The 25,580-nt window shown below is 34.7% G+C and overlaps 1 protein-coding gene across 9 annotated transcripts in view; it reads right to left on the bottom strand.

Moving 5' to 3' along the window:
- Positions 1 to 25,580, bottom strand: part of PHF14 (PHD finger protein 14) — a 233,057-nt gene that overhangs the window by 195,340 nt on the left and 12,137 nt on the right. For all 9 annotated transcript variants that reach the window (XR_007401929.1, XR_007401930.1, XR_007401931.1 and 6 more), the window contains exons 4-5: positions 20,961 to 21,105; positions 2,837 to 2,996 (exon numbers count right to left, since the gene is read on the bottom strand). Coding sequence is in view for 4 of the 9 variants with exons in the window: in XM_049093413.1 (XP_048949370.1) it covers positions 2,837 to 2,996; positions 20,961 to 21,105 (305 nt within the window). In the remaining 5 variants the exon portion in view is untranslated. The remainder of the gene's footprint in view (positions 1 to 2,836; positions 2,997 to 20,960; positions 21,106 to 25,580) is intronic.

Genomic DNA, 25,580 nt, shown 5'->3' with positions numbered 1-25,580 from the left:
ACTTTCAAAACCTTTTTCGTTCTTTCCATACATTGTTCTCTCCCCTGCCCTCCTATTTACCATTTAAAGCTAGAATAGTAAATGGCTTGTCAAATCTTCTTGGCTTTTTTTTTTTGCCTTGAATCAAAGTATATCAAGCTTCAACTATATCCTTCAAACTTCATCAAGACCTTTAATTTCTACCATAGCCTATAGAGGAGTGTGTGCATCAATGCAAATAAAACGTTCAAATACTATAAAGGAATTTTTGCCAGGCTGTACCATCAAGGGAACTATCTGTATAGGTAAGATCCACAGTATACTGTATAGGTGTCAGTAAAAATATTTCTCAGTGAATCTAATTAAAAAGGCCCCTCTTTTCTCCATTCAGAAAAAAACTTTACAATTTATTTTGTGGATTATAATAGCATGAAGAGGTACCTTATGGTTTTTCAATAAACTTTCAAATTATGAACAAGAGGTAAAACAAGTTCTCTTGTGTTTTCCAAAGTTGTCTTACTTATTCACCACAATTTATCACCAAAAATTTCAACTCTAAGGAGTAAGTAGTTACCAGAAGGAATTTATGCACGTGGTACTCTACAATTATCTTAAGGAAATGTTGTATAATACCAATAAGAGAGCACTAGTAGCAGCAGTAGAAGTAGCAGCAGAAATATGGAGACATTTATTAACCACTTATTATGCTCCAGAAACTGTATTGTTTTATAAGAGTCACCTCATTGGGATCCCTGGGTGGCGCAGCGGTTTGGTGCCTGCCTTTGGCCCAGGGCGCGATCCTGGAGACCCGGGATCGAATCCCAAGTCGGGCTCCCGGTGCATGGAGCCTGCTTCTCCCTCTGCCTATGTCTCTGCCTCTCTCTCTTTCTCTCTGTGTGACTATCATAAATAAATAAAAATTTAAAAAAAAAAAAAAAAAGAGTCACCTCATTTAATCCTCTCAAGATAAATGAGTTTTAAGAAAGTTTTAAGAGGTTAAATCACATGCCTATAATCACAGTAAAAAAAATAAAAAATAAAAAAATACCAGAACTCAAAATATAGAGAGTCCAACTTGAAAGCACACACTTTTAAAGCTGTACTAAATTCCCTAAATCTGGCCCCAGGGCAGTCCAAACAAGAAATAATGCCCATGTCTATGATACAGACTAAAGACTCCTGTCAATATATCAAATAATTTTAATGTCTTGTATTTTATTTCATCTTTTTGGACATGCAATGAGGAAGAAGAGTTAAGATTTCAGCCACTTTTTCATAGGTATCAACACAGAGGGTTCTCCAATATTCCATGACAGATTCTATGCTATCCCAACATGCTTGTATGGCAACATTTCTCAAGGGCCTCTCCACTAATTGAGGGAAGTATTTTTGACTTTTTGACTTTACTAAAGTAATAAGTATTAATAAGATACTAAGCATCTTTACTAAAGTAATAAGTATTAATAAGATAATAAGTATTATCTTTTATTTTGGGATAAAATGTATCCTATCCTTTTCAATGTTAAAATATGGAAAATAATGCTGAAAATTTGTATAGGTTATTACATTGTTCCTGTCCTAATATTAAATGTTTTTTAAAAAATACTGAAATATTGTTATATCATAAAATAAAACTTAATATATTTTAATACTCCTCTTAAATAGAGGGTGGGGAAGGTGGGTAGGTAGTGATCCATAAAATAAAAGAGGTCAGGAACTACTCTTAAATCTTAATCACCCATCCCCAGATGGTAGTCTTTTGGGCAAAAACATGAAAAATATCAACACAATTATGATGACAATTGCTCAAATGTAATAATAAAGATGAGTGTGAATGGAGGGAGAAAAAAACATAGGTCTTTGTGCCAGTTATCAATTTACTGCCTCTCAGCTCCAAACCCACCTTAAATATCTGCTATGCAATAATGGACAAAACCCCTTCAGCATTTCTCCTTTATCATGAGCATGATATTTAGCTGTCTTAGTAGAAGTGGTAGAGGGCACTGTAGGAGGTAAGTACATCTTAACAAGGATGAAGAAGGGCATCTGCCAGTGCTCTGCTCCAGCCAAATACATGAACTACTGACTCTGTGACCTTGCAACCTAGCCTGGAGTATCCCTTTCCTGTGGCCTTCTTAACACAGACACCACACATTCCAGATGACACACTGGTGCCCCAGTTCCCTCTGCACCTTGTGCCTAGACATCCACTTGCCAAGAACTAAAGACAAGTTCTGGCCCAGGCAAAATAGCAAGCAACTCTGCCATCCAGTAGGCTGCAATTAATTACACCCTCTCCGGTAAGTCTGAATGCCAGCCTGGGGGAGGGGTCTTCCAAGTTTCTTATTCCCTGGATACTCTTCCTCAGCCTTAAGGTATCCCTTAGAATTCTTTTATTCTTTTATATCACAGTTACTCTTATCATAGCTTATTAATTCTGTAAATTAAAGTTCTCCTTTTAAAACTACATATGGGTTCTGTCTCCCGATGTACTTTTGAAGTCAGACAAATCTGGGTTCAAATTTGACTAATCACCATCTTGTGCCTTGATTAAATTAAAATTTCTTAATGATCGGAACCTCAGGTACTATACTTATAAAACAGAAAACTTTAGCACCTGTCTCATCATAAGTCATTATTGGGTTTAAATGGAACTATGGCTATAAAGGCAAATGCAGATAATCAATAAACAGTCTTTTCTTCTTCTTCCCCTCATATGTAGCCTACTGTCCATTCACTCTATGCCAAAAAAAAAAAGAAACAACCAAACAAAAGTGTGTATCTGAAAAAATTAGGTCAGAAGCAGATACATTATAAAGCAGGCATATTAACCCATCAGAATTATGATGACATCAACCTTCCAGCATCTGTCTCCTTGAAAATTCCATCCTGATTAGGACACAGTTCACAGCTAGGGGAAACACCACATTTACAGGCATCACAAAACCAAGGTTCAGTGGAGTTTTCAGAAGCTGAACTCATAATAGAGTCACTCTCTCCATCAACTCCATAGCAACCTAAAAAAAAAAAAAAAGTATGATAAATAAATTTATTTTTTTAAACTCATAATTATAAAATTACCAAAAAAAGTAGAAACAAATCTGAAAAACAAATGGTTTATAAGAATAATATTAAAGTCAAAACATGTAAATGAAATCATTTTATAAAAATACTTTTTCATGTACCATGGTATGCACAATGGAACAAATGACCTTTTAAAATAGTTTTGTAGCTACTGGAAAAGCATTACAGGAGTAGAAAAATGTATAATTCTTTAAAAAAATTACAAAAAAATAGGAATTTTCATTAAAAATAAATCAGACTGCATCTAGAAACTACAGATTAGTATTTATTGAGCTGCTTTTGTAATGGACACTTAAATTTAAGACCATGCTCATGTAAAACAAACATACATCCAAAAAGGTCTCTAACTTTGGAGATAGCAGATAAAACACAAACTCATATAACCATAAACAGAAAGTATTAATAAGAGAAAAATACACACAGAAACCCACACAGACATCAATTAAGGCTATAGGACAATCAGAATAGTTCAGATTAGAGTTAGACAAACAGATCTATTCACAACTGAGCCAACATCTAGCTCTAGAAGGTATTTGATCTTTTTAAACATTTGTAATTCTATCTTCTGTAAAAATTTATCTACAACTGAAATTAATAAAAGAGATTATTTTTTCTGTTTAACTCAGTATTCTGAGAGAAGTTAAATTTTTTACGCAGAAAATGTGGTAAAAAATTTTAAAGATCCTCAAAGCAAACAAATCTTGTTTAAAATTAGTTAGCATAGGTCTTTACGTTTTAGAGTAGGTCATGTTATGCTTCAACTATCTTTCAATTATTAAAAGCAAAATGTTTCCTTATCAATGTAAATATACATGTTTGCAATTACAAATTATATTTAAAGTTACTATTTAGGCTTCCAGATCTGTCTAAACTTTTCATAAAATCAAAAAGATTTTCCTTGATTTTTAGTTTAAAAAGAGGACATCAGATATCAAACATGCACACCAACAGAAAATTCAAGCAAAATATCACTGTCAACATTTTGGGAAGATCAAGTTCTCATTAGAATTCCTGAAACTCAATTTTGTCAATGAACTTCTGTGCCAATGAGGCTCTGAGTACCTGACAAACAAAACTCACTAGAAAGTGATGTCACATTCATTATCATGGATGAAGAAAATCATGTATAAAACACCAAGAAAAATGCACTGGCACCAACACAGTACTTGATAAATATAGAATCGAATAAAGAACAACTAAAAAGTTAAGAAATAATTTCACCCAGACTATTAAAAACCATGCCCAACTCCTGATGACTTACAATAATGACTATAATAGTCATGACTCCTAAATAGTTTTCTTTTTCCTAGATGACACTTGACCCATTTCATATTATTTAATTTCTCTTCCTCTAGAAAGGAAGACACTACCCTCATGATAAAAATATCCCAAAGAGAAAAAAAATTAATGCAGAAATAGTAATAAACTACAACTTAATTCTAGGCCTGACGTATGCCCTCATAAACTTTAGCTTGGGCATTTCTCTGATATCTAAGACACATTTATCACCTCTCCAAGATAGGTTGCTTCTATAGATAGCTAAATATCAACCACCCCAGAATCTTCTAACCAGGTTTATTCTAAGAGAGTAGTCTAAGTGCCAAATTCTAAGGGTCATCCAAAGTGACCTCCAATAAACTGAACACATTAAACGAACAAGCAAAAAAGACTATAGGAAGCATATATAAGCAAAATCATCTCTCAAAAGGCTTTACCACATATGTAAATTTATATGCATCCAGTGTAAGAGGTGATTATTTGAACTGGTTTTAAATTAAACAGACCAACTGGAGCCTAAACTGGAGAGAGTCTTCTCAGAAACACCAAAGACATTCAAAATAAAATAAATAACTATATAAATACTGAGTTAATTCACCCAGAAGGAAAAAGAACCATACACAACTAGCAAATAATTTTAAAGTACCAACATTAATTTACTAGATATCATTAATAGGTCAATAGTCATGTATTTTAGTCACACAGTACTACCATTCATTACAATTCAAATAGCCTGGGAGGCAGAAAACTAAAAAGTTGGTTTGCAACTATGACTTACATAAGCTGTCTCAAGAAGATACCATAATTGTCATCTCTACACTATTCAAAGGCTTTATAACAGTGAACCTTAATGTGATCTGAAAATCTTACAAGAGAATGCCAAAGAAAAGATTTCAAAGGAGCTAGACTATAGTAAGATGAGCAAAGAAATCAAACTTATTAACTTCTTTACTATCATTAAATTGTGGTTGATAATCATCATCTTCACTTCTGTTTAGATATACATTATAAATAACAAATCCTAAAATGAAAAGGAAGCAGTTATTATTATCACCAATAAAAGAAGAATTTTCAATAAGGGCTCAGTAAGCAAAATACTGTATTCAAAGAAAAATCACAAAACAAAACAATAAAAACTAATCTGCTTTTCTACAAGGAAAAAAATCTATTTTCTTTACAAAATAATGTTCCTTTGAAGTAAATTCTTTCTTCTGCTTTCACACAAAGCAGGCAATTACCAAAATAATGAAGCCCCCACAGAGCTATTTTATTCACTTCATTTGCCAAAATCAAGGTAAATCATAACAGTTTTTAAGAATAAAGCAAAATTTCAATTCTATCTTTTAAAGAACACTCTATACACATGGCAAAAATCTGCACAGAGAGAAACTTACAAACAACCTGAAGAATGATTTTTGAGCAATTTATAACCTAGAAGATCAGTATCATGTAAGTTCAAAGAGCAACCAGCAGGTGCATAAGTATTTCTTCTTCAGCTTCAATGCCCTGAAAGATGATTCAGGGTATTATTACCTTTACAGAGTTCTTCACTTGCCACTTTTCCAGTATTTCTCTACATTACCTACTGGGTTTACTGACCTCTAGACCAAAGTTCTAACATGTTACAACCACTCTAATACCTTTTAATTAATGACTAAATACATTTTAAGAGTTTTTTCTTTCTTTCGTGCAAAACAGAATATAAACTGTCATAAAACAATGTTAATTTCCTTCATCTAACTAATTCTGATGCAAAAGTGCATCATCAGTAAGATTATGGAAAGATTTTTTTCATTTGGGTACCCATCTTAAATTTATAGACATATAAAACCTGTTTCATACAGTGTTTTCATATATGTAAACATAAAAAACATGTTTCTATGGCTAGATAGATTTGATTTGATTAGGATCAACCTCTGAGTAACACATACAACCTACACAAATCATATGTAAGAAAAAGCTATATAAAATGTATTTACAGTTGTTTTGAATTATACAAGGGTATAGATAATCCAAATCAGTGGAAATTCTCCCCATTCAACTTGTCCGAGGGAGAAGACTTGGAGTCTTCCATCTAGAATTATGTAACCTTGGACAAACCACATCTCTGAGATTGAGTTAAAATGATCTACAATATGTATTTAATAATATCTCTCCTAAATTATCTCAGTATAGAAAGAAAAAAATAAGAACCCAAAAGTTGCAATTTAAAAACTTAAGACATTTTTTTTTTCTGTTAACATCCTAGGACTAAGACCTCTAGTTTTTACTAAAAAAAAAAAAAAAAGAAAGAAAAGAAAAAAAAAGATTGTAATATAATACTGTTGTTTACGAGAAAAGACATACGGTATCAGTAACAAATATGTCCTAAAGCGTAAAATAACCAGTGTCGGCTGACTTATAAAGTTCAAATGGTTATAACTTGAACATACTTTATCACTCAAAAAACATTCATGAGGACATATTTTTGCATATACTAAGAAATAAAAATGGTCTAGGGCTAGTTAATAGAAGACTGAAAATGAAGAGGGGGGGAAAGCATTTCTCAGTAGACCTTATCTCATTTAATGCACAGTAGCTAAAGTAAAAAGTAACTGCTGGCACATTACCTAATGTTCTATCACGTACAATGACACGTGTGACTTTTTTCTTCAGACACAGTACAAGCAGTATATCAGGATAACTGACATCACAGTCAGGGGTACCCTACTATTATGTCAGTTATAAGATCTTGTCACAAAGGTGTTTATACTAAGTGACAAGTTGGAACCCTTTGATTTCAAAAAGAAAAGATATTTATCTACATTTAAATGAAGTGAGTACTCTGAAAAGTAATTAGACAGCTACCTATTTAAAAAACAATATTTCAAATACTTGTAGCAAAATCTCAACTTAAAAACTTCTCTTTATTATGCTTAAGAATGAGTATATTTTAAAAAAAGAAGGGACACCTAGGTGGCTCAGTCAGTTAAGCATCTGACTTTGGCTCAGGTTATTTCATGGTTCTGGGATCCAGCTCTGCATTGGGATCCAGCGCTGCATCGGACTCCCGCTCAGCAAGGAGTCTGCTTCTCCCTCTCCCTATCAAATAAATACATAAAATCTTAAGAGAAAAAAAGGAGGAGGAGGTGGAGGAGAAAGAGAAGAATTAGAACAAAGAAGAAAAGTTAAAGGAACAACACCAAAACAATAACTATGGTTGTCTGGATATTAGGATTAGAAAAGAAAAACTTTTTTTCTTTTCTCTGTTCTTTATTTCCCACATTTTATTTAATATCTGTTAATTACATTAGGATGGATAGTTTTTTCAAAAATGAGACATTCAAAAAGTTCACATTTAACCATGAGATATTTAAGAAAAAGTTCTATGTCTGAATTATAATACGGAAGTCTGTCACTTAGGTATTTGAATTTAAAACGAACAAAAGGGACTCCTGAGTGGCTCAGTGGTTGAGCATCTGTTTTCGGCTCAGGTCGGGATCCTGGGGTCCTGGGATCGAGTCCCACATCAGGCTCCCATCAGAAGCAGGGGATCCTGCTTCTCCCTCTGTGTCTCTGTGTCTCTCATGAATAAATAAATAAATAAATCTTTAAAAATAAATCAATCAACCAAACAAAAAAATCCATCACCATTAGCTTCCTATTATGCTTTAGAAAATTTCCCTCTTTCTGGATTAATTTTATATATAAATTCATTTTGGAACTTAAAAAGTAATACAGGAAGATCTATAGCTATAACTGTATTAAAAAAATGAACATTCTATAAACAATGAAAAATACCACAAAGTTACAAAGTACATGAAAGGGTGGAAAAAATATTTGCAAGGATGAAAAACTGTAACACACATAGCAGTGAAAGAATTAACACTGAAAAGATTTCCAGCAAATCAATGAGAAAAAAACAAGCAGACCTATTAAGAAATGACAAAAGAAATGGACAGCAAGTAACAAAAAATAAAATGGTAATGGCCACAAGGTACCAAACCTCACTCATAAGAATGTGAATGCATATTTTAATAAAGCAATAGTCTCCAAATGATTAAAAGAAAATTTACTAATATGCAGTGTTATCAACTAGTTTGTACATTGCTGTTAAGAATATGAACAAGTACAGTCTTTTTTAAGATCATTCTGGCAATTCTGTCTTTTTAAAAGTTAAAACGCACTTATCTTTTGAATCAGCAATTTCACATCTAGGAATCTATCCCACAGAAGTTATTACATGAATATATATGACACATATATGTTAGTACTATCTATAAGGGAAAAACTAAAAACAAAAAGAAAAATAAAGACATCATGGATGAGCCATTCTATATAGTTAATTATGTACCAGTAAAAAAAAAACAAAAACAAAACTAATATATTTCATTTATACTCACATGAAAAGAATTTTAATATTAACAGATTAACATATGAGTGAAATAAAGCAAGTAGCAGGAGGGAAAAGTCCCACGGTATTTATCCTATTTCTTTAGAGAAAAAGAGAACATGAGCATATGTATATGTGATGTGTGTTTCATGTGTGTACACAGGAGCCTGTATGAAACGGCTGGTCAAATATGGACAAATATGGTCAAATATGGATAATTTAAGTATCAGAAAGAACAATCAGGTAATAGATGATAACACAGGAGAGTACAATAACACTGAAAAGGAAAAAAAAATTCTCTACAAATCAAATACTGCCTAATAAATGTAGAGGAATGACAGAATTAAAAATCCCCATCTTGCAGCTACATATATAATAACTGATTTTGACAAGAACCCTAATACCACTATGCAAAAGGCTTTTAAGGAACAAGATATTAATAAAGTCTCAAAGTTATTAACCAACAGATTACTGGTTAATTACAAAAAGAAAAAAACAAATGGCTTTAAAATGGAGACTTCTAGTTGATACCACCTTAACTATCACTAAAAATTTAAAAAGCTAGCATCATACTTCTTTTGATGTGGTGTAATGGGAAGTAAACATCATCAACATAGTACTTTGGTCAAAAAAAAGTTTAAACTGAATCTAATCATGAGAAAAAAAAAAGACAAATCTACATGTTATTCTAAAAACTGGCTTAGATTCTTCAACACAGAGCCATGGAATATTAAAAAAGACAGAAAATTTGTTTTACGTTAAAGGACACCACGACACAAAAAGCAATGTTAGTACATGAATGGATCCCGGATGGGGGGCACAGCAGTGCCACAGTGATAACAGAGATATGGAGGTCACAAGAAGAGTTTGCATTGGGAGGCCTGGGTGGCTTAGTCAGTTAAGCAACCAACTCTTAGTTTCCCCTCAGGTCATGATCTCGGGGTTGTGGGATCAAGCCTAGCATCGGACTCCATGCTCAGCTTAGAGTCTGCTTGAGATTCTCTCTCCTATCCTTCTCCCTCTGCCCCTCACCCACTCACACTCACTGACTCTGCTCCCTCTCTCTCAAATAAACAAATACAATCTTTAAAAAAAAAACAGTTTGCATATTACCAACCATTAAAGTTTTCCTAAATATGTCTACGTATCTACATACACATGAGAAAGCAAGACATGTCTGGAAGAATACACACCAAAGTTTAAAGTATGTTTATCTCTAGGTGGTATGATTATGGAAGATGTTTTCTTTAGCTCATTTATACTGATATGTTCTACAATGAAAATGTATTTATGTAATATAATCAAGTTAAATGAACAGTACCAGTATGGGGTTAGAGATTACCAGAGAGGGATAAGTGTGGATACAGACCAAATTGTTAACAGTAATTTCCTATACAAAAAGAAGCAGAATTCAGACGAAGGACATGTACTCAATCTATCTGCAATTTCTGTAAGTATTTACATGCCACTTAGAGTTAATAGGAAATATTTTAATAGAAAATGACTTTTCAAATCTCCTAACATAAGACATTGGTAAAGACTAATTTAATATCTATACATTTAGGTTACAATTGTAGAACATAAGGAACCTGGGTAGAGGGAAGAGCATACATGAAGGCCCCCTATTACTGGAAAAGCAAGTCATTCAAATTGGCAGGTTATGAAATCGGTAAGAGTCCTGCTCTAAGAGTGAACTTCATTATAAATGGGCAAAATGATTTTAAACAAAGGAATAATATGAACAGATATGCATTTTAGAAAAATCAGCCCTGAAGATAGTAGGAGAGTTGGAGCAAGAAGAGGCACATCCATTTAGAAGTTAATACCCCAGCTCCCACCTGCCTCAAGTCTCAACCTGTTATAGGCTTGGACACCATTATTTTTTTGTCTTCAGAGTTTGTTTCTCTACTCGCCTATGCTTGTTCCCAACCATTTTTATAAAGAAATAAAAAGTCTAAACTTTTAAAAATCTTATTGTGAGTCTCACCTGCTTTATACCAGAAAGTATACTTTATTCTACATTGCCCTGGCCCCTTGCCATGACCTATATCTGCAGCTATCTTAAGCTCCAGCATGACATCTACCTACCCATTCCTTTTCTCTCTCAAATTTTACTTCCTTCCAAGCCAGTGTCTCTCAAAGGATGATCTTCCCTACCTCCTGCATGAGAATCCCAAGGTACTTTTTAAAACTGCAGATACTAGAGCCCCACTGCAGACATACTGAATCAGTGTCTCTAGTATAACCCAATAGTATAAAATGTGGTAAAAATCATAAATACCTTAAAATTTCATAGCACTAGAAGGCAATAAGCTAAATACAATGTATTCAAAAATACATATTTTAGTGCAAGGATTAGTGACCTATTGTTTACATATCAAAATGTCAGCCAGAATGCAACAGGAAGTTACTCAAATAAGAGGGCTGAACACTACCAGCAGAAAGGAAGAAGGGACAAAAGCAGGGAAGCAGTGTATTTTGTTTTGCAGAACCAACAGTTCCAGCCAAGGAGACACTCAACTAGGTGTTTTACCAGATAGGTGTGTCTCACCTGACAGCTCCTTAGGAGAGCAAATTTAAGATGGGTTGGAGCTGAGGAATGGAAAGCCCCGAGTTATCCTAAAGCTATCCTTAACTCATTATAATAGTAAAAACTCCTATGGGTAGAGCTTTCTGCCATTTTTTGGCAGATATGATGTATTCAGTAGCATGCTAACCCTATTATACATGCACAGAGTACCTATACAAGTTCCCTGCCCCCATCCCATTTTCAACCCTTCCTTGAGTCATGTTCAATTTGATGCACTCCAAAAATGAACCCCTTTAGTTCAGTTACAAAAAGAGAACATGCAATTGACTCACAAATCACCCAGATTTACCAATAAGGTATGATGCATTCAATACACCCATAGCACAGAATACATAACTGACTTATAAAATTTCATTCTTTGCTCTTGTTTTACATGTCTCCTTTACCCTATTCTATAAAAACAGCGAAGACTATTTCTGGTACATCCTCCAGTTTCCTAGCACTAAATTTTACATTTAAATATTTATAGAATCAAGGCAACAAGAAAGTTGTGCTCACCAATCTCTCTTTAATCCTCTCTAGTGGTAAAAACAGCTACAACGCTACAGAGACAGATGGGAACCTATGATTCAAAGATAGTAACAGGCAAGTCCCAGGGTGGAGGGATACAAAAAAGAACTTTCAATATTTTCAATGGTTTAGGTACCTAATAGCTATTGCTATGGTCAAAAGAAGGCAAGTCCAAGAGGGACTCATGCATTAGAGCCCCATGTCTCTCTTAGTGCTCAGTATAGAGAATTAGTAGGATCCCCAGTGATTCCACTAATTTCATTAGACTCTGACATTTGGTTAAGTTTCTACCTTTGTTACTATTGGAACCTGATAGAGTATCAACTTGTGTTACTTGCAAATATTGCTTATGGTAAAAACGACCCTATTGGCAGATTACATCTGAACTAGGAGTAACAATAAATGGGGAAGGTGAGGGAATGACACAGTCCAAAAAAGATGGCTCCCAAATGACTATGAACTGCTTGCTGTAGGGTACTATAAAAACCTCACAAAAAAGGAAGGCATGAGGCTGCCCTGGTGGCAAGCTATAATTTTGTTCTTCTATCCTTCTGAATAAACTGGGGTTAAATGTGCCCAGCAATAATCTTGAAAATCTTCAAGTTTAGCTACCCTGGTAGGCATTACAGAGCTACTTCTTTATATTATCAATGGAGCTAATGCTTTAATGTATGTATGAAACATCTTGGGATCTTGTCAAAATATAGATTCTGATTCAGAAGAGACTTGGTCTGTGAGTCTGCATTTCTAACAAGCTCCCACGTCACACAGATGCTACTGCTTAAAGCAGTGGATCTATGCTTTGAGTAGCAATACTTTTAAAAAAAACAACTGAAATACGTAAGAGCAACATTTTAGTTTAAATACTATGAGTTATGGGGGCGCCTGGGTGGCACAGTCAGTTGAGTCTCCCAACTCTTGGTTTGACTCAGATCGTGATCTCAGGGTCGTGAGATGGAGCCTTGCATCAGGCTCCACGCTCAGCCCAGAGTCAGCTTGGGATTCTCTCTCTCTCTCTCCCTCTACCTCTCCTGCTAATAACCTCTCTCTCTAAAAATAGATGGATAAATATTTTAAAAATAAGTAATACTGTGAGCTGTGGAACATTCTTTAAAGCTTATTTATCTATCTAGAACTTTAGATGCAGCAAGAGTTCAGTTTTATAGGGAGAAAAACCTTAAAAACTAAAATACTTAAGCAATCCTGAAAGCTCCTAGTAAGATAGTGAAGAACTGACACTTTTTTTTTTTTTTAAGATTTTATTTATTTATTCATGAGAGATACAGAGAGAGAGAGAGAAGCAGAAACACAGGCAGAGGGAGAAGCAGGCTCCATGCAGGGAGCCCGATGTGGAACTGAATCCTAGGACTCCAGGATCACGCCCTGGGCTAAAGGCAGGCACTAAACTGCTGAGCCGCCCAGGGATCCCCAGAACTGACACTTCTAAGAAGCTGCTTGACCCCATTTTTTTAGAGAAAAAATTAAAAAGGACTAAGAACATAATAATAGTCCATTACTATTACTAGTAATAGTACACCTAGGAAGAGACAAAAATTAAAAAAAAAAAAAAAAAAAAAAAACCTAAATTGGGGATCCCAGGCAGTTTAGCGCCTGCCTTCGGCCCAGGGCATGGTCCTGGAGACCCAAGATCGAGTCCCACATCAGGCTCCCTGCTTGGAGCCTGCTTCTCTCTCTGCCTATGTCTCTGCCTCTCTCTCTTCTCTCATGAATAAATAAATAAAATCTTGAAAAAAAAAAAAAAAAAACTAAATTATCTGGACTGAGCCACATGGTATTATTTTTTTTCAACCCAGGCTCTAATTAACATGGGCTGACAACAGTGTGATGACCCGAAAGTGATCAGAAAATATGTATGTTGACTAGACTACACACTATTATACTAAGAATTATAATCATTACTCTTCCTTAGAAGAGAAAATCAATCATTTAACCAAAGAATATTAAGCAGAGTTTTTTATTTTTGTTTTTATTTTCATATTGGTAGACTCAATTGATAGAAAGCTAATGGAAGATGAAAAATTCTTCACAGATCTATCAATCAATGTAATTTCTTGCTGATACTACTCAAGTATTACCCCAAAAAACTTAAATGGAGAGTCAGGAGTATATCCATATCAAAACAACACCTTCTCAAACATACTACTCAATGATACCTGGTAAAGGAATCTTTTAGACTAGGCAGACAAAAATAACCTACAGGAAATTAAGTTAAAAAAGAAAAATATATTTTAGTAATGTATTTACAAAAAATACATTAACATTTAATAACACTTCTTCCCTTTGGGCCTCTGGGTGGCTCAGTCAGTTAAGTATCTGCCTTTAGTTCAGGTAATAATCTCTGAGTCTGGGATAGAGCAGTCAGCTTTCCCTTCTCCCTTTGCCCCCCCACCCCCCACTTGTGCACATGTGCCAGCTTGTTCTCGCAAATAAATAAATAGAATTTTTTTTAAAAAATAGCACTTTTCCCCTAAACCAAAACAGGTAACTAAAAATCACCAAAACTAGGAATTTTTCAATCTACTAGTTCAAACTCTATTAAGAAACCAAGAAAAGAGAATTATATAATCACAATTACACAACAGAAACTCCAAGATTAACAAAGGAAATGGGAGGGGTCCCTGGGTGGCTTAGTCAGCTAAACAATGATCTCAGGGTCCTGGGTTCAAGCCCCACATCTGGCTCCCCGCTGAGCAGGGAGTTTGCTTCTCCTTCTTCCTCTGCCTCTGCCCCTAACCCCCCGCTTGAGCTCTAATAAGTAAATAAATAAAAAAAAAGGAAATGGGAAATTAAACTAAGGGGAAAAGTTATAACATAATTTTAAAAAAAACTCTCAAGATTTGTTTTACTTTTTATTTATAATTTTACACCTTAACTTTAAATTTATATAAAGTTCACAGAATTTACAATACTACTAACAAAGCAATTATACCCCAATATATAAAGATTCACCTAAAGATGTAGAAAACTATTCAGTTTCCCCACTTACCAATTTCCTTATTTATTTATTTCACATATTAGCTACCTCTCAAAAAACTCAAAAAGCTTCAAACTCAGGAATATTAATTTTCCTTTCCTGTCTTCCCTTTTCTTCTATAACAAAAATAGGTCTCCGATTCTAATGAGTCAGTTTTAGAAGAAAAATGAGCAATCATTAGCAAATGCTCAAAAACATTTGGAACTTGAACTGCCATCAGAGCCAGTTAAAAGAATTATGCAAGAAAATATGCTACATGACTTTACAGATACAACTTGCTTTTGACCTAATGGAATTACCACTCAGCTTGATCACCTTATTTGTCTACCTTGATGCAGAAAGACTTTCTGGCTGTTTCTAAAAAAAAAAAAAAAAAAAAAAAAAGTAGATTTGCCATTACTTAGGCTGTTCATCTCAGGGTGCAGCACAGGTCCCATGAGGAATCTTTAATTTTAATAGCTCCAGGCATGTCAAGGGTACTAGTGGGATGCCCTTCCAGAAATCTACATTTGTTTAAACAAAGAATCTCTTGGGAAAGAATAGTACTAAGAATCCAAGGTGCAAAAGTCTGAATCAAAGACAATAAGACATTATGAATTGTACATGGTACTGGTCCCCAGTGGACTCAGGGCTGAGTCTTAAAGGCAGGCATTTAGAAAAATAATTGCTTTACTACTACAGCTGTGAGACTACAAGGCCTTGGTAGTCTGAGTACCAGAACCAAGAGACAGCACCCTCAAAACAGATGGGAACTATACATTCAAATACCTCCCGGGAAAAGACAACTGACAAAAACGGGCGATTTGGAAGAGGATTGTGGTAAAAAAGAAACTGTAGGCCTTACCAGCAGGGGGCACTCTATTCAACTCCAGCAGATTGTTGTCCTCAGAGAAAAAACTACTGCTGCCAGCACTTTAAGAGAAGTTTGAAATCCAAAATGTATAAAATAAAATCTCCCAGTTTTTAAATGCTAGAAACCAATTCATTTTCTTAAAACCACTGTGCTTGCCTTAAAAAAAAAAACATCCATGGTCAAACCAATGACCTATGAAGCAGGGATAGTGCTCTTAGCATGATGAGAAGTCAACAACATTAACAGTACTGGTCTTGCCTGCATCACACATCAGCAATGACATTTATGGACATAAGCACTGGTAACACATTTGTGATCACATCTGTGATCAACACACATTATCAGCAGCACAGCAGCTGCTTTTGATGTTCATCTATTCTGCACCTACTCCAAAGAAGCTGAACCATGCCTGAAGGAAAAAAAAGAACAGAGACAGACATACAGCCATGCTGACTGGTCTGTTTATATGCATTACCACTAATCACCAGTGGTCCTTTATACTATCAATAAAATATATATATATTTACAGACATATACAGTAAGTAATATGCCAATATTTCCCTAGTTTTTATTCTCCCAAATAACTTTTATACCAACCTCTCTTCCCAAATCTCTAACATCTCCCCGACCTCCACTCTCTGCTAATGACTTTGCTTCTCATTTCACTGAGAAAACAAGAAGCACTCAAAAAATAAGTTACCCATGCTCTGACCACCACATCTAACAACCTACCTACATCTGTATCCATATATCCTTTCCTCTCCAATTACTATGGCTCCTCATATTTATTTAATCTCTTCATTTGGTGCTGGATCCCATCCCCTCTAGCCTTGTACTTAAAGCCCTTGCTCCAGCCACTGCTTCCTGTTCTCACGTTTTATCAATTGTCAACTTTCCCTTTCCACTGGTCACTTCCCTTTCCACTAGTGCACTAACATACTATATAATCTCTGCATCTGTGATAGGCAGCCTCTAAGATGGCCCCCAATGATTAGTGCCCTCATATTAACAGTCTCCGAACGTGCCTTCCTACATTTAAGTAGGGTTGGTTTGTGTGAACAAAATCCAGAAATTATAGCATCTATTTCCAAAATAGGGTTACAAAAGACCCTAGCTCTTTCATAGAATTGCTTCTAACCCTTTCTCACTCTGATCACTCATTTTGAAGCCAGCTGTCCTATCACGAGAGCACTCAGGACCAACATGATAAGGAACTGAGGTCTCCAGACAAGAGCCACCAAAGAAGGGAAGCCTACCAATAATCACGTAAGCAAGGTTGGAAGCAGATCCTCCAGCCCCAGTCAAGCCTTGAAATGACTACAGTTCAGGCCAACAGCTTTGACTGCAACTTCATGAGAGATCCTCAACCAGAATCACCCAACTCTCCACTCCCAGAAGATCCTTGACCATTAGAAATTGTGTGAAGTAAAATATGTTTGCCATTACACTGACAAATTGTGGGTAGTTTGTTACACAGTAAAGGTTAATTAACACAGCATCTAAACTAAGAAGAAATAAACCCACCCAACTCCACATCCCTTTAGCTAAGGTCCCATCTTGTTTCTTCTCTTTATATAAAAACTCTTTGTAGGAATTGCATTTAGTCACTATCTTCATTTTCCTTCTGCTATTCCCACTTGGAAGTCTCTTGAAGATAACCAATGATGTTCATGTTATTAATTCAGTGGTAAACTTTCAATTATAACAGTTTTGTTCTGCTTGAGAATATTCATTTCTGCCTCAGAAAAACAAAATGAGATCAATGAAAGTCACACATACAGATAAAAAGTAAGTAAAGCACGTGTGTATAAAACAAGGACAAAAAAGAAAAGGGCAGAAAGACCAAGAAACATTTAACATTCTTGAGGCACCTAGTTACTACATATACTGAAGATACAGAAGAATCAGGATATACTAAATGTACATGAGATGTGAAGAACACAGTATTCATGGGGCTTCATTATGGCCCCCCATCAATGATACCTATTCTGGCTCCATGTGTCCACAGCCTAAGAAACACAAAACCCATAGCTATTCTGTAGGTTAACTGAATAACTAAAGCTGTAACCAGGCATACTTGTCCCTGGATCTGTCCAAGACAGAGTGTATTTGGACAGGGTACTGTCCAGCAGGAAAGGCAAAAAAGGCAGAGAGGGGTAGGACATAAAATACAAACTCTGTGTACCTCAGGATTCAGGTGATCCTTCCACCAACTTGTACTCTATCATAAGGATGTTAACTAATCTTGTATTTTTCCCCTTGCTTCTTTCCAAGTATTTCCCACTTATTTAACAAATCATGTAATATAAGCATTTTGTCCATGAACCTTTTCTTCTACAAGCTTTGGGATGGCTTGCCTGGCAGGGTACTTGGGAGTCTATCACTGCATTAGAATAACTGGCCACATGATACAGGTCTTCATCTGATTCTAGAAATAGAATTTGACAGTTACTCACTGTCTCTGAAAACATTTTCCTTACTTAGCCTCTGGGTCATTACTCTTCAGTTCTCCTCCTATCCCTTTGGCCATGTGTTTTTCATCTCCTCTGAAGTGCTAGAACCACTTTATTACTCTCTATTAGATAGCACATGCAGTTTCACACTTTAAATAGCATCTACAGGCTGATGAGTCTCAAATTTTTATCTCTAGTCCCAACACTTTACCTAAATTCCAGACAGTTTAATGCCAAACTTTTATTATCTACCTCAAAACTTATTCCTCTCTTGCATCATTGCAATGGTCTCCTAAATGGTCTCCCTGATTCCCAACTTAGACCCACTTTAGTCTACTCCCAACCCAGCAGAGTGACCCTTCCCAAACAAATCAAACCGTATTAATCCTCTGCCCAAAACTCATAGGTCTTCCCATATCCATCAGAGTCAAATCTAAAAATCTATGACCTGCAAGGCCTTATCCGGTTTCCTCCCATCTCTACCCCCACCACTCACCAGCTTGCTCACTCAGTCCCTGCCATTAAATAAACACTCCAACCATGTTCCCACTCAAGATCTTGACACTTGCTACTCCTTCCTCCAGGGGTTCTCTTTCCCCAAAGAGTTGCGTTAACTTGCTTCCTTATATCCTTCAGAATATCACCTTATTAGAGAGGATTTTCCTTTTCACTTTTTGTAAATACAAACTTCTACCTACCCACTCAACGGCCCCCATCCACAGCATTTCCAATACTCCTTGTCCTGCTTTATTTTTCTTCATAGTCCAGACTACCACCTGATATTTGTTTATTGTTTATTTTTTCATTGACTGTCTCTCTTACTAGGTATTAAGCTTCATGAGGTCAGCAATTTCTACATTGCTTATTTTACTTGCCTAAAACCTAGAGAATGCCTAGCATATAGAGAGTACTCAAACACTACTAAAAAAAGTAAGTGAATAAGTAACAGTAATAGGAAACATTTCCATAGTGAGCCTTAGCAGCAAGGAAGGGCACTTTACATGAAGGCAAGAAGGTATTGGCTAAAGAAGCACAGGCCCTGCAGGTCCCATAAGCCCAGTAGACTCCCAGAACTATCTGGGAGAAGGGCTGTAATACGAAAAGAACAGGTGAGGCCAGGCCATAGAAAAACTGTTCTGTGGTAATCATGGCCCTACAGGAAGAAATTAACTGACAGGAAGAAATAATAACTTTATCATAGAGAAACCTGGAAGATACCCTCTCAACCAAGTGATCAAAGTAATATCACCAATAATTTGAAAAATAAATATTATGTACTTCTTTATATGATACACTGAAAACACAACATAACTTCTGTGGCATTTCTGCCAAAAGCATGTCACCAAAATCTAACCATGAGAAAGGATAAGAAAAAAACTAGTATTAAGGACATTCTGTAAATGAACTGGCCTGTATTCTTCAAAAGTGCCAAAGGCATGAAACACAAGGACTCAAGAAATGTTCCAGACCAAAGGTGACCAAACAGACATAATGATTGAATGTAATGCATAATCCTGGATTTTTATTTTGCTAGAATGGATATTATAGGGATTATTGGCAAAATGTGAATATAGTCAGTAGATTAAATAGTAGAATTCAATCAAAGCTATGTTCCTGACTTCGACAATTATAGGATTACATAAGAAAATGCCCTTGTTAAGAAATACACAGTAGGGTGCCTGGGTGGCTTAGTCAGTTAAGAGTCTGCCTTCGGCTCAGGTCATGATCCTGGGGTCCTAGGATTAAGCCCTGTGTCGGGCTCCTGCTCAGTGGAGAGTCTGCTTCTCCCTCTCCCTCTCTCTGTGTGTTCTCGCTCTCTCACAAATAAATAAATAAATGTTGAAAAAGAAAGAAAGAAAGAAAGAAAGAAAGAAAGAAAGAAAGAAAGAAAGAAAGAAAGAAAGAAAGAAAGAAAGAGAAAGAAAGAAAGAAAGGAAGGAAGGAAGGAAGGAAGGAAGGAAGGAAGGAAGGAAAGAAAGAAAGAAAGAAAGAAAGAAAGAAAGAAAGAAAGAAAGAAAGAAAGAAAGAAGAAGAAAAAGAAAAGAAAGAAAGAAAGAAGAAAGAAGAAAGAAAGAAAAAGAAAGAAAGAAATACACACTGAGGTATATAGAGGCAGAGGTGGACGTTATGTCTACAATTTATTCTCAGAGTTGAAAACAAAACTGTCATATGAGAGAAGATTAAAACAGCAAAATGTTACCATTTGGGAAATCTGAGTAAAAGTATATGGGATTTCTTTGTAGTACTCGTATAACTTTTCTGTAAGTCAGAAGTTATGTCAAAATAAAAAAAAAATTTAAGAGGAAAAACAAACAAGCAAATAAACTAACCAAAAGATTCAAAAATATAATTGGGAAAAATATTTTCAATATAGTGGCTTCTATTTCGGTTTTTAAAAGATAATCTCTCTGAATATTCTAGTTTAAAATTAAAAATTATAACCATGAAAGAAGAAACTGTATCACTACACTTCAAATATATTTTAAATAACATATCCTACCAGACTAACATACTAGACTACTTCCTATATCTAAATTTCATTTAAAAACTAGAAATAAATGCCATGAAGGAAACTATCATAACACTAACCTTCAGAGAAATACTGTAATTTCCAGATAATAATATTTCTATTTAAGTTATTTTAAAACACATTTTAAATTAACATAATCCAAAAAATAATTCCCATGATACTTTGAGGATTCAATACGTCCTACCTTCAATTGAAAAACCATGAAATACTATAAAAGAACCTTAGAACAGTACAAATGTAAAAGAGCTGATTTTACTTATTTAAATTCAGTGTCAATTAGCTGTTTCAAAAAGGAGACACAACAGAGCAAAATTACCTTCATGGACTGTAATGCCACAATTGTCACACTGAATTATTTCATCAGCATCCTCGCTATTATCTCCAAGACAAACACAGCAAATCAGAATGTGGTCCATTTTTTGAGAACTCCAGTTTTGACTCTTCTCAAGAATCAGCGAGTCCTAATATCAAAATATATCAGAAAATCACATATTTAAATTAAAAGATAACTTTAATAACTAAAATTGTTATTTTATGCATTTCTAAAATTATGCTACATTCTCCATTCTTTTAGTAATTTCAAAGCATGCTACATTTGAAAAGTCCATTTCTTTGTCAAATGATCCTCTAAATACCCTCAATTTTTCACTTTCTCTGCAAGTCCCATATTCTCCCTCCTTTAAGAAATAAAAAAGCAAGCATGCAACCAACAACTCTTCATCTGCTATGCCATTCCAGATTATAGTCTGATCCCTTAAACTAGGAGAAAGGAAAAATTAAGCTACAAGTAATTATTACTCCTACAATGGGTTTAAAAAGTGTAAGACATGGTTTCTACACTTTGGAAGCCTATAATCCTGCCTGAAGAGAGACAAGACACACATATATTAAACAAGAAAAAATCAATCCAAGATAACATATAAGCAAATATGCATGTGATGGCATAATTATAAACTCTATACTTAACTGCTGAGGAATTCAGAAGTTTCAGAGTCATCAAACTACTGGATGACAGATCCAAGAGAACCTGAATAGGCATAGCTGTATAAACAGGTACAGAAAACCATCTAAAGGGACGCCTGGGTGGCTTAGCAGTTGAGCGTCTGCCTTTGGCTCAGGACAAGGTCCCGGAGTCACGGGATCGAGTCCCACATTGGGCTTCCTGCATGGAGCCTGCTTCTCCCTCTGCCTGTGTCTCTGCCTCTCTCTCTCTCTCTGTCTCTGTCTCTCATGAACAAATAAATGTTAAAAAAAAAAAAAAAAGAAAAATAAAGAAAACCATCTAAAAAAGGATCCAAGTTGTCTAGTTGCAAAAGCATGAGTACTCTATTAAGTTTATGTCAAGAAGTACATAGTATAAACTGATAATAAGGATACTGAGATAATTATAAAAAGAGAAAGACATAATAGATAAATATAAAGATACAATTTCAAGAAGGAAAAGAATTTGCTTTAATTTAAACTACATTACAGATTTAAACTTTAAATGGTTAACAATATAATAATTCTTACCATATTATCAGATTGGACATTATATAAGATAGCACTTGAGTCTAAATGTTTTCATTTAGGAAACTAACCACTGTTTTTTATATTTTTATATTCTTTTAAACAGACCAATATCCACAGGAAACATTTAGAGTCATCATTTCATAGCAATTTGTAAATGACACTTGAATGTCACAATAACATTTTTTTTTCAATTCTGTGTTATACATCTAAACTTACAGCTAATCTGTAAAACAAATCAGAAACAAATGCAAAGTCAGGAAGGAGGCAGTATCCTTGCTCTAGAGAATCCTAGTACTTAAAAATTGTAGATTTCATTTATTTATTTTACTACTCTTTGTTATAAAACCAAAGTAATTTGGAGGCTTTGAAAATGAGTAGTAAATAAAGGTAAAAACTTCCTAAAAAGAAAACTCACATTTTATAGTACATTGGTACACTGAGTAAAACAAAAATCTCTCCAGATTTTCATATCAGTGATCTTGGATTTCATTCTCAGTTCTCATTTAATAACTATTGAATCTCAAAGCTGTAGTTCTCTTATCTGTAAAATGGGATGGCAAAAGTAATACCTACCTGATGAGATTGGTGTGAAAATTAACAAGATAATTGTATGGTAAAAATGTTCCTGAGACATACCGTGTACTCAGTAATTATGTTCATTCCCCTTCTCCTTTTGTAATTATTGTAGGTGGTTCAAGAAAAGGAGTATGAGCTGCCCATTTATTACACTGAGTAATCCCCTGGACTCCCCCGCCCCCCAAAAAAAAGTTGTAACCCTCAATGAGCACTGCTACTTTAAATATTTTCCTGTGGTAAGTCCAAAAAAGACTTTTTTCCCAAAATACCACATCTAGGGTTTAAAAATAAAATTTAAAAAAAAAAAAAAAACACCTCAGACTAGAAAAAGATCTAGCCAATAACCAGTTTGATAACTGACAGGCTACTCATGTAAAATGGGTTCTGCCAATACTTCTCTGCTGGAAATAGCCAAACTGTGGAAGGAGCCTCGGTGTCCATCGAAAGGTGAATGGATAAAGAAGATGTGGTTTATGTATACAATGGAATATTACTCAGCCATTAGAAATGACAAATACCCACCATTTGCTTCAATGTGGGTGGAACTGAAGGGTATTATGCTGAGTGAAATAAGTCAATCGGAGAAGGACAAACATTATATGTTCTCATTCATTTGGGGAATATAAATAATAGTGAAGGGGAATAGAAGGGAAGGGAGAAGAAATGGGTGGGAAATATTAGAGAGGGAGACAGAACATAAAGACTCCTAACTCTGGGAAACAAACTAGGGGTGGCGGAAGGGGAGGGGTGCGGGGGGTGGGGGTGAATGGGTGACGGGCACTGAGGGGGGGCACTTGACGGGATGAGCACTGGGTGTTATTCTGTATGTTGGCAAACTGAACACCAATAAAAAATAAATTTATTATTAAAAAAAGAAAAAATACTTCTCTGGTGGAATTACAACTAATAAGTCCTTGAAAAAAGGTTTACCCCTGTGGGAAACAAGTACATTTCTATGGATCAGAAAAAATAGCATTAATAGGTAGCTCTAATTCCATCATTTTCCTGTTTATCCACTTTGCTCAGATAAAACAGTGAATGTCTAAATTGTATATCTATACCAATTTCTCTCTATACATATTATCATTTGGAGGCAGAGAAAACAAAATCAGCTGGCTCTGGCCCTCTGATTCACATCATTTGAGACACTTATCAGAAATCTAATGCAAAGAGAAAGAAATGGGGGGAACTGGAACCCTGCCCAATGACTGTGGATAATACTTCAGTGGGAAAGTCTTACTAACACATTCTCTTAAAAAAGTGTGCTCTAAATTGTCTTTAATACATCAAACACAGGTTTGAGCACACATAACCAAACTATAAAAGCAAATTTACTATCAAATTTTTATTAGCATATTTCTGAAGATGTGTATCATTTTTTTAAGTTTTTGGACAAAATAGTTAAGTTAAACTTTTTACCAAAAGATATATCATTTGAAAATATGGTTTTTACATATAAATAGAAATTGGGAAAGTTGGTTCTGAATGGCACATGAGTATTACCTAGGATATAACTTTAATATTATAGAAGAATTTAATGTAATCGAATGGCAACTAGAAGAATGGGGCATAATAATAATAAATCAATGAGTACTTATAGTAAATTATTTCACTCTTTTCCTTAGGGTTTAAAGTTACACCTCAAATGATAATATTGTCCAGTGTTCTCCATGGGTCTATTGCTTGTTTGTTTATGTATTCCACACAGATGATAATAAATAATATATACAACAAGGTAAATTCTAAGTTTTATATGTATTTAATAAAAGAGAATTCCTGAATACTTCATTCAAAACTAGAATTAAAAGAATCCTTATTGCTCTGATGATGAGAAAAAATTAGTATACTGAAAAATCTGAGCAATAGGTCTTCCTCTAAGTTTTGAGAAAGTGAAATTCTCAAGAATCTGAAGTAATTTTTGTACAATATTTCAAACTGTATTTTTATGTATATTAAGCTGTTTTATTTTGAAATGTGTAAAAAGCATTGATAAGTCTGAAGTCCCAAATAGAAGTTGCTATTTATAAATAGAAGTTGCTATTTATAAATTTATAAATTTTAATTACCAAATATCAGATGACAATTGCCATTTCTTCATATCCATTTAACATCAATCTAATCCATTTAACATGAGAGCCTTTTATGAAAAGAAACCAAAAAACTTCTGCCTGAAAATTTCTATTGATATAATTTTCTGTTAAATATTAATCCTCAACCAAAGCTCTAGTTTCAAAGTCCTGAAAATGTGAACCATTTTTTGAAAATGCTACACCCATCCCCAAAAGATTTATTTCAGAAAACCAAAAATGAATGTAACATCAGTTAATCTCAAAAGCATCAAGTTTGAAAATGGCATATTACCATATTCCAAGAGGTTGTTTAGACCACACTAAATTCAAAAAATTTCATAATTCCATAGGCCAAGTAAAGTGCCCATATGTAGAAAATGCAAGGTTATCAAATTCCAGTTGTAGAACAGTAGTTCTCAAGGTATGGTCTGTGGGACTCTGCTTCATAGGGTCCACAAGGTAAAGGCTATTTTCATACAAAATACTAGGGTTATTTGCCTTTTTCACTCTCTCTCTCTCATGGATGTATCATGTACTCTTCCAGAACTACATAACAGGGGATGGGGTCATCAATCCGACAATTTGTTGCTTCTGTATGCCTTAATTTTTTAATTCCTGAGTTTTAATTTAACCCACATAAATAGTAATTAGGGTCTTCAATAATTTTCAAAGTGTAAAGTGGTCCTGAGACAAAAAAGTTCAGAAACCACTCTTCTAGAGTATTTCAAGGCCTATGGCATAGTCCTGTTAAGACCATTAAGAGCCCATAGTTAAGGGAC

The sequence above is a fragment of the Canis lupus genome, chromosome 14, assembly GCF_003254725.2.
Source record: "Canis lupus dingo isolate Sandy chromosome 14, ASM325472v2, whole genome shotgun sequence".
In the NCBI taxonomy this organism is placed as follows: domain Eukaryota; kingdom Metazoa; phylum Chordata; class Mammalia; order Carnivora; family Canidae; genus Canis; species Canis lupus.
Note: the sequence above shows the minus strand (reverse complement) of the source record. Positions and strands in the feature narration are given on the sequence as shown.